The following is a 16,749-nucleotide window of genomic DNA, read 5'->3' as shown; positions in this document are numbered from 1 at the left end:
AACATTGCTCTTGACTCAGGTGCCAGTAATTCAGCCCGCAATATGAGGACCAAATGCAGCAACCCCGGAACAGTTCATTTAACAGTCGCCGCAGCACCAACAGGCAATCAATTTTGCGACAAGCACAATACAAATGATTTTCAAACACTGCCTCAGTTGAACAGAGGGGTAAGCAGCACCCACCTTCTGACATATGTCAATCAGTCACGAGTATCTGCAACCGACAAGCTCTGCGGCTCACGAGCTCAGCAGCTTGATCTCGGGAGAGGCACACCTCGACGTCACTTCTGCCCAAACATGAAAATAGCCCAAGCTGTACTTACAAAAACAGGCACAGAAGAAAAATATATAATTTCAATTAAAATACACTTTTTATTAAAATGTGTGTAATGGATCCTTTTTTACAACAAAATCAAAAAGATGCAAAAAAAAAATGGCGGAATTTGAGGAGTTACTTTTATCAAAAAGTAACATTTTAAGTTTGGATGTGATATACCAACATAAAACTGTAAACATCTACATTTCAAGATGGCGGCTCTGTAGGAAGAAAAATGGCAAATTCAGCACGGTAAACAGTGCAAAAAGGGGTGTGGTTTGAGGGAAGATGGGTGGGAATGGGAGGAAAATCATATAGATTTTCCTTGGAGATGGAAGTTAAATGAATGGGACACAAATCCATCCTCATATGTCATCTGCACTGAAAAACCATTAGAGACCTTAATTCAAAGACCCTAACGTCAAGCGCTTATGTTAAAGCTCTTATTTTAATGACAATAGTTTCAGCTTAAAGGTAGCGCTTTCAGCGCCAACTATCAACCCAAACTAAACACAGTTTCAAGAAGACCCAAGGAGCAGCATACCAGCTTGCACTCTTCTGCAAAGTCAAGCCTTTCATACCGGCTCCGAATTTCAGAGCAGTTGTCAAAGTCCTCTCTCAAATGGACAGTAGCAATGCCCTACTCACGGGAGTCCCAGAAGCCTCCTTGGACCCTCTGAAAGCAGTCTGGCATGCTGCAGCACGGCTCATCCTAGGACTACGGACATTCCACCACATTATTCCCATTCTTATGGAGATTCAATCACTACCCCTTCAAGCACCCATCATGTTAAAGACAGCCTGCATCACCTACAAAGCAGTGGCAACCAGACACCACTCTACTTTGCCAAGACTCCCCATTTCCAGAGGACAGTGCACCACAAGATGCCACATCAGCAGAATGGAAACAAAACTGCAACAGGACAAAACAAGAAACCACCCTTTTCCTCCTATGCACCCTCTCTTGAAGGTTACCAATGCATATATACACAACAGTTCTCCTCCATTCTACAATTCAGGAAGGACAGCAAGGCCCTACTCTTCAAAGGGCATCTTGCAAGCCCCCCTCCCCTTAGCCATCCTAGCTCCTCCGATACCCCTGGTTCAGACTTGTAACCACCTGGTTGTACTTTCCTCCTTAAATAGACTTTTCCCACTGTCTAGTCACCAGTCTTCCATTTCTTCCTCATCTTGTCTTTCTTTCTTCATTCTTTTGCACTTTGTCTGCCTACTCTATTTCTTTGGTCTCATTTTTACCATTCAATCCGGTCAAAACTTAAAATGCTAACTTCAGCGAATGTTTTTTGAAGAGGTGGTTCGTTGATATAAACAGTGGTGTGTGTCATCATAGGCATTTTCAAAGCAGCAACAGCCTCACAGCTGGAAGTGAGGTCCGTAACAATTAAACAATCATTGCATAATTCAATGTCACTTTATATTTAATTATTGTTGGGGGTGTATTTGATTAATTTCGAACAAAATGTACTAGTGCAATGTTTGCAGAAAAAGAAAGATTGCACCCGTTTATAAGTAATAAAGGTTTTCAACTGGTGATTATTTAAGAACAGCAGGAATCCCAATCTTAAACTCTGTGGATGCTTTTTGTTTTGATGTGCAATATTTCAAAATCAACAACAATATAAAATCCCAATAGTTTATATTATTAGCAGCAATATGTGTTTTCACATAAAATACAAATGATCCTATACAAATATTAAGTTAGTTACACAGAAGCCAAATGATCTTCTTGCGTTACCTTGCAGACTCACAAGAACCAAAAAAACTATGAGAGGACACGGAGGATCTGAAAAGGCAAATAGCTACAAACTATGGACAGTGTGTATGTGTAATTACTAAAGTTGTTCTTTTTTTATGTAGCCACATTTACATTTAGTGTACAATGCACATCACATCTTGATTGAAGAACATTTGTTCAAACTAAAATAAATGGTTTACTTTTTTCATCATGCTACAATTCGTGAATTGGCAATTTTGTTTTGAAAAAACAATTAAAGTAGTGCCCAAAATACAATTAACTGTATATTTCATTTTGATAAGAGTTCTAATGTACTAAAAATGCAGTAGTTTCCCCATGACAAGAACTGACTTGCACTTGCCAAATTAAGAAGATTTATGTCTACAGGACCGTCAAGACAAGATTTGTGGGGCCCTGAACTGAATAAATCGGCATCTCTTAAATGCAAATCGATAAATGACAGTCCAGCACAAAGCATGCAAAATGAATCAGGGTTTTCTAGAGAAATTTAGCCTACAGGTGGAGGCAAAACATATACCTCCTTGAACAGGACATTCTAAGAGAATAGACATGGGTTCTTCTGGTGAAGCACAGTGGGAGGATCCTTTGGAAATCAGAAGGGGAATCTGTGCAGATTTAGAGTTTGCTGGCAAAATCGCTCCAAAGAAAATTATTGTCTGAATAGCCACCATAAAAACGAAACTGTACTGGGGCAGTAAAGCACATGTATATTGCATGTTCTTGAGCTTTAGCATTTCTGCTGCAGAATGAAACCCTTACAAATCAGTTACTGGTGAAAACTCGAAAATAAAATTAAGGATCAGTTTTATCCTTATAAATACTTTACAATAATATAGCATTAATGTCAAGCCAGGGATACGTCTCTTCAGTTATTTCACGGTATTCAAGAAGGCTGTAAAAGGATTAGTCCAGCACCATGGCTGACAGTGCATTGAGGTCCCTCATATACGGGTGTGAAGTCAATATCTGTTCAATTTTTTGTCTTTGCTGGAAATCTGGAAATATTTTCATAAGTTTACTTTTTAAAGATGTAGTTTCTTCAGCAGTTCTTGGTGGAGGAATTGTTACAGTATTCAGCATTTTTTTAACTAGCGGAGTACAGTGATGCAGAGGGTCTGTGTTGTGTTTGTGCTGGGGTGGACAGCCCCCACTGGTAGCAATGGCAATTGGATGGATAAGAGGAGTCCCAGAAATATTCATGTCAGTGTTCATAAGAGGATTGCTGCAGAAAGGGGTAGAAAAACAAACATTTTTATGGTAAACATTTTACATAATGACCACACTTGATATACTACAAAAAGTCTTTGAAGCATTATCACCCCCAGCTCAGGATGTACTATTTTGGAGCTGGCCAGTGTCCACTCGTTGAGAACTTGTCAAGGAAACGGTATCGCTCATCGTGTTGAGGGAGTAACATGCACCTGCTCAATTATGCCGCCACCCAACCAAAGTGTTTACCGGAAGACCAGCGCAGGAACTAAAGGGCACTGCCTGTTCTAGGAAAAGAGTAATGGGTGTCAGGATGGATGAGACTACCATACTGACCACCATACCTCAACAGCTACCTACAACCAAACAGCATGTCTTTGGATGGCAATATTTAAAAGGTTACGTTCCCAGTCTGTCCAATTCCGACTGTGTTCTCCGACAGACTATAATACCTGGAAACCAACACCCCTCTTCCTCAGTCACATTTCTGTCATGCTGCCAGTGACTTGCAAACTATAAGCACCAACTATACGCAGTGTCTCCTAGCTCCCAGATAATACCAAAGAAGCTCCATATTGTATCTGCCTGTATCATTAAATCCCCAATTCTGAATATGCACCCTACACACCAATGCAAGAAGGTTTAAGTGTTACTTACCTGTAACTATTGTTCTCCAGTATGGGTCCGGCATGGACTCACATGTTCATGAATATTCCCCATAGTCCGGCTGGGAATCCTCAGTAAAAGAAAAAACATTTTCACTTTCACTCTAAAACTGCATTTCTCCCCTAAAGCAATCGCCGTCCTCTGGGTCATACTATCCCCATCCAATGATCGTCATCTCCCTAAGCCCAGCCTCTGGCAGCCATCGTCAGATTTGGTAAGCAGGTAAAGTGGCATGACCAAGAAGAGGGGCCAGAGGGAGGGTTCACATGTGAATCCATGCCAGACCCATGCTGGAGAACAATAGTTCCAGGTAAGTAACAAACCTTTTCCAGCATGGAGTCCGACATGGATTCACATGCTCATGAATAACGAATATGCAGCAGTACACATTACACAACCATGGATGGTGACAAGGCTCAACAGAAGCAATCAACACTTGCCCCTGGAACAGACTCACCTCAAGCAAACAGATTGCATAGCACTGCTGGGCCGACTCTGGACTCCTCCCTGGAATCTGTTGACGCAGTAGAAATTTGTGAAGGTATGCATGGACCTCCACGTTGCAGCCCTGCAGAAGTCGAGCAGAAGCACACCAGAAAGGAACGCCGCCATTGCAGCGATCGCTCTGGTGGAGTGAGCTCTCGGACGGCCCGGCAGAGGCTGTTAGTCAGCCGATGACAGTGCATGATGCATTTTGAGATGAAAGCATTGGACAAGTCCTTCCCATTATTCACAGGTCCAAAGTTCATAAACGATTGAGAAGTCTTTTGAATACTCTGTGTGCCACGTAGAACTTCAAGGCACAAGCAGCGAACGCAAGGTCCTCTCTGCTGGTAACGAAGGATTCATAAAAGAATTCAGGCAACACCAAAGGCTTGTTTGAAAGTCAGATACGGCTACTTGCAGGACAGGGTCTGGATCTCACCCACTCGTCTGGCTGAGGTGATGGCCACAAGGAACGCCGTATTCCGTGAGAGAAACTTGAGTGGGGCCTGATGCATACGCTCAAAAGGTGCCTTCAAAGGCGGGAAAGATCGAAAAATCCCCTTGAGAAAATCCTTGATGCGTCTGTGGGACCACAATGAGGATCTTCCCGGGGATCTGGTGTAGCGGGAGATGGCCGTCAGGTGTACCTTGATGGATGCACGAGTCAGACCAGCTTTTGCCAACGAAAGCAAGTAAGGAAGAATCTGTACTGCCGTAACCTTCAGATGGGTAAACTTCTGGGACCAGCCCCATGTAGAAAAACGCTTCCACTTATGGCTGTAGCATTTTAGTGCCAATGATGCCCTGGCATTGGTGAGGACCACCCTGCAGTGCCCTGGGCAGCTCATAACCTCCAAACTCGAAGGCTGCAGGAGCCATGCCTTCAGGTTCAGAGAACCTGGGTTGTGATGAAGGATTGCGCCTCTCTAGTACCGGCAACTTGACTGGAGGCGACACTGTCAGGCTGAGTAGGTCTGGATACCAAATCTGCCTTGGCCATGCCAGGGCGATGAGTTTCATCTTGCACCAACACTGTCGGAATGTGTGTTGAACACAAGTAGCAGGAGAGGAAACTGAGGAAAAGCATACAGAAACAGACCTTCCCACAGGGAGGAGAATGTGTCCCCCAAGCTACTTGGTTGGTGGAATCTGCTGGCAAACGTCTGGCATTTTGAGTTCTCCGCCGTGGCAAAAAGATTGGCTGTCTGCCCCATTTGACAAAAAGATGGTCCAGCTGATTCTGAAGAAGTTCCCACTCGTGGCATGAGCGCATCTCCCTTCTGAGGGAGTCAGCGATGGTGTTCTTGACACCTGCCAGGTGGAACGGGACGAGGAACATCCCCCGTCAAATGGCGCAATGCCACAAGCCCTGAGCTTCCTTGGAGAGCGCTGAGGATTGAGTGTCCCCTTGTTTCACAATGTAAAACATGGTGGTGGTGTTGTCAGTGAAGATCCTCACCACCTTGCCTTTCAGAGAAAGTAGGAAAGACTTGAGAGCACAGAACACTGCCCGTAACTCCAGGATGTTGATCTGCAGGTCCTTATCCTCCGGAAGCCACAACCCTGTGGCATGCAGAAATCCAGTGTGCGCTTGCCAACCTTCCAGGTAAGCGTCCGTGGCGACCGTCTCCTGGTATGGCAGGGTTTGAAATCCCATCCCCTGGGCAATGCAGGAGCGTACAACTCACCACTCCCTCACCTGCCGGAACTCCTCGTTTGGGGGGTCGGGGAATCTTGTCCACAAAACTCTCGGACACTTGTATCCAACGGGCATCCAAGAAATTCCTGTAGGGGTCGCATTTGCAACCTGCACAGACCGACGAAGTAGATGCAGGACGACATCATGCCCAGCAATGACTGGATGGCCCGAACCGTGGCCGTCTTCGCAGAGGACAGTCACTGCACCTTCCCTTGAATGGCTGCTAGCCTTTCCACTGAGGGGGAAGCCAGGCAAGCCACTGAGTCTGGCGCCGTGGAACAGCGTGTTCTGCAATGGCGTTAGGCAGGACTTCGGATAGTTTACAGGGAACCCCAGCTCCATCAGCAGCCTGACTGTCTCCTTCGTGTGCTCTTTGGTCAGCTTCTGGGAGCAGGCGTGTATCAGCCAATTGTCCAGGTATACATTTATGCCCTGCAGACACAGGTGGGCTGCCACTGGGGCCAGGCATTTTGTGAGCACCCTTGGGGCCGACTTTAAGTCGGACGGTAGGGCCTTGAACTACTAGTGTTGGCCTTGTACCACAAATCCTGGGAACTTCCGATGCTTCCTGTCGATGGGGACATGGAAGTACGCATCCTCAAGGTCCAAGGACATACCCTTCCTCAAGTTGGCCGAGTACGTGTTGCAACATGACCATCCTGAATTTTTGTGACTTCAGGCACTTGTTCAGACAGCGTAGGTCTAGGATAGGACACCAACTGCCCCTCCACCCCCACCCACCCCCCTCAGCTCCCATCTTCTTTCTGACCAGATAGTATCTGTAATAGACTCGGGAGTCCCTGAGGCCTTGGGAACATGCTCTATCGCCCCTTTTGGTAACATGGCTTGCCACACTTCTTCTAGGAGCTGAGGGATGTGCTGCTACTGACGGAGAACCAGTGGAATGAGAGGACACCTGCTTTGGAACACCAATGTGTGGCCCTGGGCAAGAGCGTCCACCACCCAAAGATGGGTGCTGATGATCTTCCACTCGTTGACAATCCTAGTCAGTCAGCCTGTCACCAGGGTGCACGAGTGTAGGCCCGACATCTTAGCCGGTTCAGGCTTGCTTGGGCGTCCTGCCCTGTGGGTGACTGCGATGCTTACCTCCACTCCCGTAGGCCTGGGAGCGCCCCCATGTAGGCTTCCGGCATGGAGAATCGGGGGTGGTTGCCTAGACAATAGGGAGTTTCCCCTGGATGATCTGCTCGATTTTCCCCTGGTGGAGTGAAAAGATGACGAGCGATGTTTCTGCAGTGTGCCAAGGGAACGTGCCGTCTCCGGGTCCGTCTTTATGACTTGAAGGGATTCGTCGACTGCCTTCCCGAACAGATTTTCCCAGACGAAAGGCATGTGCAGCACCTTTGCATGGACGTCTTGGTGAAAGTTAGTGGCCTTCAACCATCCCTGCCGACGAAGGCAAACACTGTTCCCCATCTGTCGGAAGCCCGGGTCTGCGATGTCCACTGCCGCCGTAATGGCACGGTCCGACGCTACCCCCCCTTCCTGGAAGAGGGAGAGGGAGAGGGAGAGAACCTCTGTTTTCTTGTCAGGAAGGAATTCCAGGATAGGGCGCAGCTTGCACCGAAGCTCCCGGTCATATCGTGACAAGATAGCCAGCGCATTAGCCGCTTTGATGGTGGATGGCGCTGAATAGGTGACTCTTCCCCATGGCGTCTATCCTCTTCCAGTTGTCTTGAGGGACAGATGATGCAGTTGGCTGAATGTGTTCTTGCGGCGGCCGACACTACAGAGTCAGGCAACGGTTGTGACCTCAAGCACCTTGGGTGCAGAATCCGGCACCCTGCACTTCTTCTCAAACATGTCCTGTTTGGGTGGAACAGAGCATGGGTTTTTCATGAAAGCCAGGTCTTCCTCCCAAAGGTCGTCCAAAAAGGGTACAGACATGATAGTCTTCCTCTTGGACTCCCATCGCTGGTATAGGAAACCCTCCTTTATGGTTTGCTCGGGCACCAACTGGAATAGTTCGGAGACCCTGGAGGATCAAGTGGAATGATTGCACCTGGAGAGCCTCTATAAGTAGCATCCAGGTGTGGAGATTCGCCCCCATCTTTGTCGGTCCCCGTGGTCGTGGCCATACCAGTGTCCGTGAGAGGGTCCGCTGGTGGAGTTGTGTCCCGACGTCATGGAGCAAGCTGATGCAGCTACGCTTCCTCATTTTACACGGGGGCTCGTCAGGGGCCTATAACGGGTGCCGGTGTTGGAGGCAACCTTTGCTGGATCTCCGTCACTAAGATGTAGAGAGTTGACAGGATGTCCATTGATAGGTCCCTCGGGTGTGGAGGCAATGATGAGCGCTAGGCCTTGCGTTGCCCTCCTCGTGGACTATATGGGCCGACGCTTGGTTGTCGTCCGTTGAAGAGTTGGCCATTGGCTGATCGTAAACCTTGAGCCCCCTCACCCCTTTCTGGGCACCCTGTACTGGGATGTGAACGAGTGCCTTGTCCTCTCCAGGGGTACCTGCAGCCTTCGCTGCTGCCTTCGGCGGCCATGTCACGCCTAGGAGGCAGGGATACTCTCTGTGCTGTAGGGACCACCATGGCAGGGTCAGAGCCACCCAATGTAGCAGTCACCCCCAGAGGATGTCGACAAAGCCGTCGACAGCATCTTTGGCTGCACCTGGTGAGCCTGCTGTGTAGTCTTTTCATCCTCCGGCTTTTGCTTCTCTACTTTGTCATGCAAATTGGCCGTGGTGGAGGACTTCCTCTTTGAGGAGGATCCCGATGGCAGGCTGGCTGAGGCAGCGATAGGGATCGTGGTCTATGCGACCTGGGACCCGCATCGGCACTGAACCCAGCAGAATCGGCCGTGCAGTGTTTGGCCTTATCTTGGACCCCCACGGATGGGGTTGTCCTCAAAGGACCTGGACCCTCTCCCAGAGGGAGACCGCTCTTCAGACCAGTCGGTGCAGTGTGAGGCATGAACCTGCTCGGATGAAGGATCAGTGGCCTTGCTAGACTTGAGCCATGCTGCCAGCCATATATACTGGTCTCTGTTTTCTTCGAGAAGCCCAGGCATATGTTGCACCCATCCTTGTTGTAGTCCGGAGGCAGGCAGTACAGACACTGGTTTGTCCTCCACAAAGACGTTCCTTAGCCCGCATTGGGTGCAGGGCCTCAGAAGGGTCCTTCCGTCCTTTTCCTCCTCAGTCATGGTCAGAAAGTGCAAAGTAGGCCCAAGATGGCCTTCCAGAAACTTCAACAACAGGCGCACAACTTCACAGACAACAGATCCCTGTTGCCGGCCGATGAAGATAGGAGCACAAACGCTTTGATGGAACAAAAATAGCTCAAAGAGCAACTCGAGGACCCCCAACACTGAAGCGTGCAGTAAAAAGCTGAAGATGGCTGCCAGAGGCAGGGCTTAGGGAGAGGGCTGTCATTGGATGAGGGAAGTATGAATCAGAGGGCAGTGATTGGTTTAGAGAAGAAATACAGTTTGAAAGTTACAGTTTTTTCTTTTACCAATGATTCCCAGCCTGACAACAGGGAATTTTCATGAGCATGTCAATCCATGCCAGACTCCATGCTGGAGAATTTAAATGCCCTCATGTGCAAGATTACGGAATGCCAGAACAGCAGTAAAACACACACTATTTCTGTCTTAATACAATAAAACACCCCTGTGTAAACATGCATTTCTGAAACCTGTGCCACACAATATTGTTCCCAAAGGCACAGCATTTGTCTATGGAAAGGTGGTATGGCTATCATGCATCACAGCTTCCTCATCTGTAAATATACACTACGACAGTCCCCGTTCCCCCTCAATGAAACAATATTGAGCAAAACTGCTGTAAACTGCAGCTTTGACAGACAGCCTCTGTTAGCCAACACCGGAAGCCAGCCCAATCACCCAATCCAGTTAGGTTTTTTAGATGCTGTTCTTTCATGCTACTCCTCTCAAGAAGTTGTCAATCTTAAGGATGTTAGCCAAACAGCTGTAGCGAATGAGATATTGGGCACATCCATATGGATAACAGGACCTGTGTGAATTGACCGTGGCATAATTGTTTGTGGCGGAATTGACCCTAGTCAATTTCGCTGCGAAACCAATTTTGCCACGGACAATATCAATAAATTCATGCCCTCCCACACTTACCTTTTTCTACACGTCTGCTTCCTTCTGACCCTGGAGCCATCAGTGCTGTCCCTCCTACGCGGTCATATCAGACGCCGCAGGTTCCACTTCCCATGTTCGGTAGTGATTGACCAATTTGATAAGATTTTAATTTATCGAATGGCACTGGCCAAATTCAGCCAGATGTACCATTTGATCAATCAAATTAGGTAATACCGGATAACATACTGCCAAAGTTTCTCGCGCTAAACTCATAGAAAGCAGATTGGCACTCAGGAAATGGGTACTTCCGACCTGCACCCATCGACACCACAGGTTTTGCATCTGCCTTTCCCACCGCTAATGAATCCTAACCCACTTCTTTCTTACAGAGCCAAGTGCAGAAAGGTCATCAATAGTGGCAGACGGGCCGCTATACAAGGCCAAAACCTTTGTCTTTGTTAATACTTTAGTAAGACGCAAGAGAACATATCTACCTTATTTTAATTACAATTGCTTTACATGCACAAATAAGGCCTTAAATCTCTGAAGTCTGCTTGAGAAGAACTCTGGCAGGTCCAATACAACACAAACTTTTATGTTACTATATGATAGAAGTAGCTACAAATCAAGGAATCTACGTTTCCCATGCACAGCCATAATGGACCTAGCAAGAACATGGCAATTGCTGAAAAATGGTGCAAGTAACTAATCCTATGTCAGTGCCTTATGAATGCCAAATTATAACCCATACAAAAGCCTAAATTATAGCATTCGGTAGTACATGTTTTTAACAGGACCTGGGTGCAAGAGCACATAGCAATAGCACTAATTTGTATTACAACAGTTGAACTGTGGGGGGACCTGGGGGGTCCCGAAAATGACAACCCAGAGCCTGGTGAGAGCCACTAGACTCAAGAGGACCTGTATTTTGAGTCATTGCAGCATGTCGTGCTGCAACACTGGGATCTCAAGCCATCGTGCAGTGCAGGGTCTCCCGAATCGATCTGAAACCGCGGCCTCCTCCTGGCTCTTCAGAGACACGATCTAAGCCCTTGAAGTCCCCTCACCAGAGTGCTGGACCAGATTAGCGACGAGAATCTGGCCAGCGATGTTCAGTCTTCTCCTGAAAAGGGCACCAAAACCACAGAGCTGCATCGAGCCGCAAAGAAACTCTTGCCTGGAACCTTCCCCATTGATGCCTGCTGCAAAATCCCTTTCAGTGCCCTATCTTCAGTCTTTATGAGAAGAAATTCATTGACCAGGTTTTTGGCTGCAGATCCTGAAACCTCCTCTGCTGCAAACTCTTCTTCTGTGCTGAGGTACTGTGTTGGCTGGGGTATTTACTTACCTTAAGCCTGTGTGAGCTCTGTATAGGTGCCATTACATTTGACTGTGTACTGCTATATCCCCATTTAGGAGTCGCTCCAGGTGTCCCAAATCTAGGTGCCATTACATTTTACTGTGTACTGTTGTATCCCCATTTAGGTGTCTCTCCCTCTATCCCAGTGTCCCAGATCTAGGTGCTACTGCATTATACGTTCTACTGAACGGCCTTCAGTCCCCCCCCCACTCTATCCAGGTGTCCCGAAACCCGCTCAGACATCTACTGTTGTACCTAGTTGGACGTGCCGCCCCCCTCCCCCACTCAGTCACATAATCTGAGGTTTGCAGCAGCACACTGTGACATACCATCAACGCTCACCTTCTGCCCCCACCCAGCCCCCTCCGGGCCCCTCTCCCACTGCTCAGACATTTGTTACAGGGAGGCCACGAATAGCGAAACCAAACAATTGCATTGGACCAAGAAAAATAATTTTGCAGTCAAACTCAATCCAATCACAGAGTATGTATATTTAACACCACGTCTGTGGACACAGGCACGGTCACCCATCCATGCACCCTAGAATGCACTTATGGCTATGCTATTCCGGTCTAGCAGCTCACATAGCCGTCCACACTGAAACCCCCAACTTACCTCAAAACCGCTGCCATTAGTATACAGCGATAACCTAGGAAAAGAAATTCGGTCTAGCTGGGCACACATCGAATCTACAGTACTAGTTCTCTAGCCTAAGCCACCAACAGCACCCTCCCACACGCCTGACCTCCGGGTTGCTTACTGGAGCCTAGTTAGCCCACCTACGTCCTAACAATGGCAAAATGCACACCTGCATTTTTAATTTAAACTCTTGGAACATCCTACACACGGACTGCGGTCACGAAGTACCTTCCAACCACAAATTGCATTGAGGCCATACACATGGGGAAAAGGCGCTACATAAATGACAAATACAATACACTTAGTTTTAGAACTCATTTGCACACAAAATCAAGGCATGAACGCTCAGAGGTCTACCAAAAAGAACACCGAGAGGCTGTATCCAAGACAAACTTTGATGCTACACAATAGAATTCTCTAAAAATCAAGCAATAGATGCCCCCAATTAGCCCTCCACATTACTGCAATAATGGGTATAGTAACACCTGGAAAAAAGTGCCAGGCCCCAGGCAAATGAGGTCAGTGCCAAACATATCTGTGTGCATGTGTGTGTCTATGCACAGGTCAGGGTACACTTCTAGAGCTTTTACAGCAGCATTCTATAAACCTAGCTCCAGCTTGCACTGCTGCCCTAGCCATTTACAAAATGGCTGTCCCTGCCTGCAAGCTATATATATATATATATATATATATATATATATATATATAGCGACTGATGTGAGTGCAACTTATTACGTTTGTGGTCACTGTGGGCTTTTTGCTGCATTCTGACATTTTCTTCAGATATCTTACCAACTTGTGTAAAAGTTGTAAATGTAAGAGCACAAATCAGTCAACACCCCATGTTCTTCTGAGACACAGCCCAACAGCGCCTCCCCTCCTTCCTCTCTTTTGTAGTCTAAATAGCTGTTGATGGTTGCAGTGGCGCCTTCCCTGGTTCCAGGAGATCCCTCCTGTTCAGCTGACACCTTGTGCATATGCTTATCCCCGACACCCCCACACAACCGTTGGCAAGGCAGCATTTAAAATACAAATGAATAAAGCAAGGTTTTTTGCTCTGGTTGCATCATTTGGCTGTGGCACAAGTAGGGAAATTCCCTCAACACTATTAACTGGCAAAGGGCCAGAGTACAAAATCGAGATTGCAGTCTTCTTGGAAAATACATCATAGCACCCCCAGCCCCAAAACCCCTGTCACTGCCAACACAATGCTCTTCACCATTCTGCAGCCGTCAGACCTCCCCAACCCCCTTTTTAGGCCACAGTGTTGCACATGACATGCATTACTTACTGTAATAGCGTTTCTGATGATTGTATCTGCTTAGATTCACATGCGGTGCATATAGTCCGACATCTAGTGGTAACCGCAGAGTATTGCATCTTGTCTTTCGAGGATCGAAAGGGGACGTCGACATGGGCGTGCCTGTAACACTATAGTGTACCCAAAATCCACCACACGTCGAGGTCCCTCCGATTGTATTTTTTCTGCTGTGAGGTAGCCTTGTGACTGAGTGAGTACAGAAAAGAGCATAGTAAGATAATAGGATGTCTATGGTCCTTCCATCAGAGCGGGGAGGAAAGGTGGGCGCATGTGAATCTAAGCAGATACAATCATCAGAAATGCAATTACGGTAGGTAATGCATGCCTTTGATTGCTTGTTAATCTGCTCAGAATCAAATGCTGGAAGTCCCAGTGCCTCGAGTAGAGTGCTCTAGGCTTGAAGGACAGTTCTCTTTTAGCAAGAGTATATCGGAGTGTGATGCAATTGATAATCCACCTTGAGATGGCTGATTTAGAGACAAGATCCCCTTCTCTACCAGCTGCCACAGAAATGAAAAACTGATTTGTCTTTCTTAGTGGTTTAGTTCTTTCCAGGTAATACATGCCTGCCCTGCGCACATCTAGCGTGTGAAGGCTTCTTTCCACCACGTTAGTGGGATTGTGGAAGAAAGTCAACAGTTCCATAGACTGCAGAAATGGAGGATGAGTGCGCAGAACCACCTTCTCTCTGTGAACTCTAACAAAGGGTTCTAGAACCGAAAGGGCCTGTAGTTCACTGACTCTCCTTATTGAAGTGACTGCCACTAGGAAGGCTATTATGTATGCAAGAGCTTTGAGGCTCGCTTTATGCATAGGTTCAAAAGGATACCCCATAAGTCTAGTTAATACCACATTTAGGTCCCATCCAAGAGCCTGGTTAGAAATGGGGGATTAATCCTTTTAACCCCTTCCATGAAAGCCTTAATAACTGGTATCATCCACCACAACACCTTCTGTTGGGACGTAGTGTAGGCTGAGAGTGCAGCTAAGTGAAATTTCAGGGAATAAAAAACCAGGCCCGAGTCCATTAAGTGAGTCAGGTAAAACACAATATGGGTAGGTGAGCATTCAATGGGATCGATGCTCTTGGAATTGCACCAGATGATATATGGCATTTATAATGCGCCTATACACAGATGTTTCAAGGCGCGACGAGGCAACGGAGGGGGAACAGAGGGAAGACAGACAACGATCCTACTAGACCAGGTAACATTCAGATCGTGCAAGTGCATAGGAAAGGGGACGGGGAGAGTGCGGGGGAAGGGTGAGGGGCAGTGCAGTACATGGGATAATAAATAACAATAAGTAAAAGTATGGCCAGCAGGTGGCAAGTGCAAGTGCAGACAGCAGGTGTCAAGTGCAGGTAGTGGGACTATAGGCATACAGAAACAGTGCCCAAGTGTGGGGGTTGCCAGGAGGGTGGTGCAGGGGCATGACTGGTGCGGGAGGGGACCTGGGCCCGAGATCAGAGGGCGGTCAGTTAACCAGTGCAGTTTCGGTTTCAGCCAGGAAGTCAGCAGGGGAGAGGAGGAGAAAAAGCAGAAGCAAAGAGGATGGTTTTCAGGTGCTTCCGGAACCAGAGATGATTCTCCTCAAGTTTCAGGGAGGCAGGGAGGTTGTTCCAGAGGGAGGCCCCAGCCGAAGGAAGAGATCTACCACCAACTTGTTGCTTGGAGAAGCGACTGACGCTGAGGGAGTTGGAGGCGGATGAGCGAAGAGCTCGAGATGGAAGAGTGTTTTGAAGGTATTGAGGCCCCAAGCCCCAGAAGGCCTTGTGACAATACAGAGGGTTTTGAACTTTATCCTTGCTGACACTGGGATTCAGTGCAGAGATTTCAGGCCCAGGGAGAAACGATCCCAGGGCTTGAGGCCAAGGACAAGTCTTGCAGTTCTGTTCTGGATGAGTTGCAGAGGGCAGAGAGATAAAGCAGGCAGATTCAGAAAGAGGCTGTTTCAGTAGTCCAGCCTAGAGAGAACCAGAGCTCCGGAGACAGTAAGCTTCTGGGGGAAGGAGAGGAAAGGAAAGGAAGAATACCTCTGAGGCGGTGCAGCTGGTAGTGTGACTTCTTAGAGACGTCAGAGATGTGAGGAGAGAAGGAGAGTGTGGAGTCGAAGATGACCCCTAGGTTTTTAGACTCACCGGTGGGAGCAGGAAGAGGACCAAGAGAGGCCGGCCAGAGTGACAGGAAAGGAGGGTGCCGATGAGGAGTCTTACTGGCATTAAGGCAGAGATCATTGGCGGCACACCACTCCTGGATGGCGGACAGTCAAGAGAGGAGAGAGGGAGAAGAGGTGGCTGAGGGTAGCCTGAAAATGAGCCGAGTGTCATCTGCATAGCACTGCAAGTTGGGGCACAGCGCAGCAATGCAGTGGGCAAGAAATGCCAGGTGTTGGTTGAACAGCCATGGAGAGAGGTTACACACCTGAGGAACGCCACAGGTAGAGATAGAGGAGAAGAAGGACCCTAGTTGAACCTGGGAGGGTCAATCAGAGAGGAAAGTCGTCAGCCACGCCATGGCCTGACGGGTAATCCCTGGTTATCACGCAGGCGGTTGAGCAGGATGGCATGGTTGACCGTGTCAAAGGCAGAAGAGAGATCAACTAAGATGAGGACACAGGGGTTGTTGGAATCAAGGTTGGAGAGTAGGTCTTCACAGATGTTCAAGATAGCAGTTTCCGTGCTTCTGGCAGTTCTGAAGCCAGACTGATTATCATGGAGACAGCCAACAGAATCAGTTTGGAGATTGAGCTGGGAGATGGTCAGCTTTTCCAAGAGTTTGCCCAGGAAAGGAGTGATGGAGATTGGGCGATAGTTAGCCGGGGAGGATGGGTTGGCAAAGGGTTTCTAAAGAAGAGGGGGCACAAGGAAGTGCTTTAGGCGGGAAGGGAAGACTCCAGTGGCGAAGGAGTGGTTGCATGGTTGCAGAAGTCGACAAGGGCAGGTGCCACAGAGTCAATGTGGTCCTTGATGGTTTTGGAGGAACAGGGATGAACCTGTTTTGACGAGACATTCATAGATCGTGCTGGTCTAGAAAACTCATCAGGGAGAACAGGGGAAATGCATAGAAGGAGGGAGGAGAGGTGGCTGAAGACCACGGCAGAGAGAGAACGAGGGCTGCCGAAACAACCACTAGATCGTCCCAATATCCGCTGGCTGTTGAGCCATTCTTGCATGAGACACATGCGCAACCGT

At 47.9% G+C, this 16,749-nt stretch overlaps 1 protein-coding gene across 2 annotated transcripts in view; it reads right to left on the bottom strand.

The window, feature by feature from the left end:
* Positions 1–349: 349 nt before the first annotated feature.
* N4BP1 (NEDD4 binding protein 1) overlaps positions 350–16,749 on the bottom strand; it is a 510,620-nt gene continuing 494,220 nt past the window's right edge. For both annotated transcript variants that reach the window (XM_069607045.1, XM_069607046.1), the window contains exon 7: positions 350–3,315. In XM_069607045.1, the coding sequence (XP_069463146.1) occupies positions 2,997–3,315 (319 nt within the window). In that variant the 3' untranslated portion in view covers positions 350–2,996. The remainder of the gene's footprint in view (positions 3,316–16,749) is intronic.

The sequence above is a fragment of the Ambystoma mexicanum genome, chromosome 1p (assembly GCF_040938575.1).
Source record: "Ambystoma mexicanum isolate Mex_15411 chromosome 1p, UKY_AmexF1_1, whole genome shotgun sequence".
In the NCBI taxonomy this organism is placed as follows: Eukaryota; Metazoa; Chordata; class Amphibia; order Caudata; family Ambystomatidae; genus Ambystoma; species Ambystoma mexicanum.
Note: the sequence above shows the minus strand (reverse complement) of the source record. Positions and strands in the feature narration are given on the sequence as shown.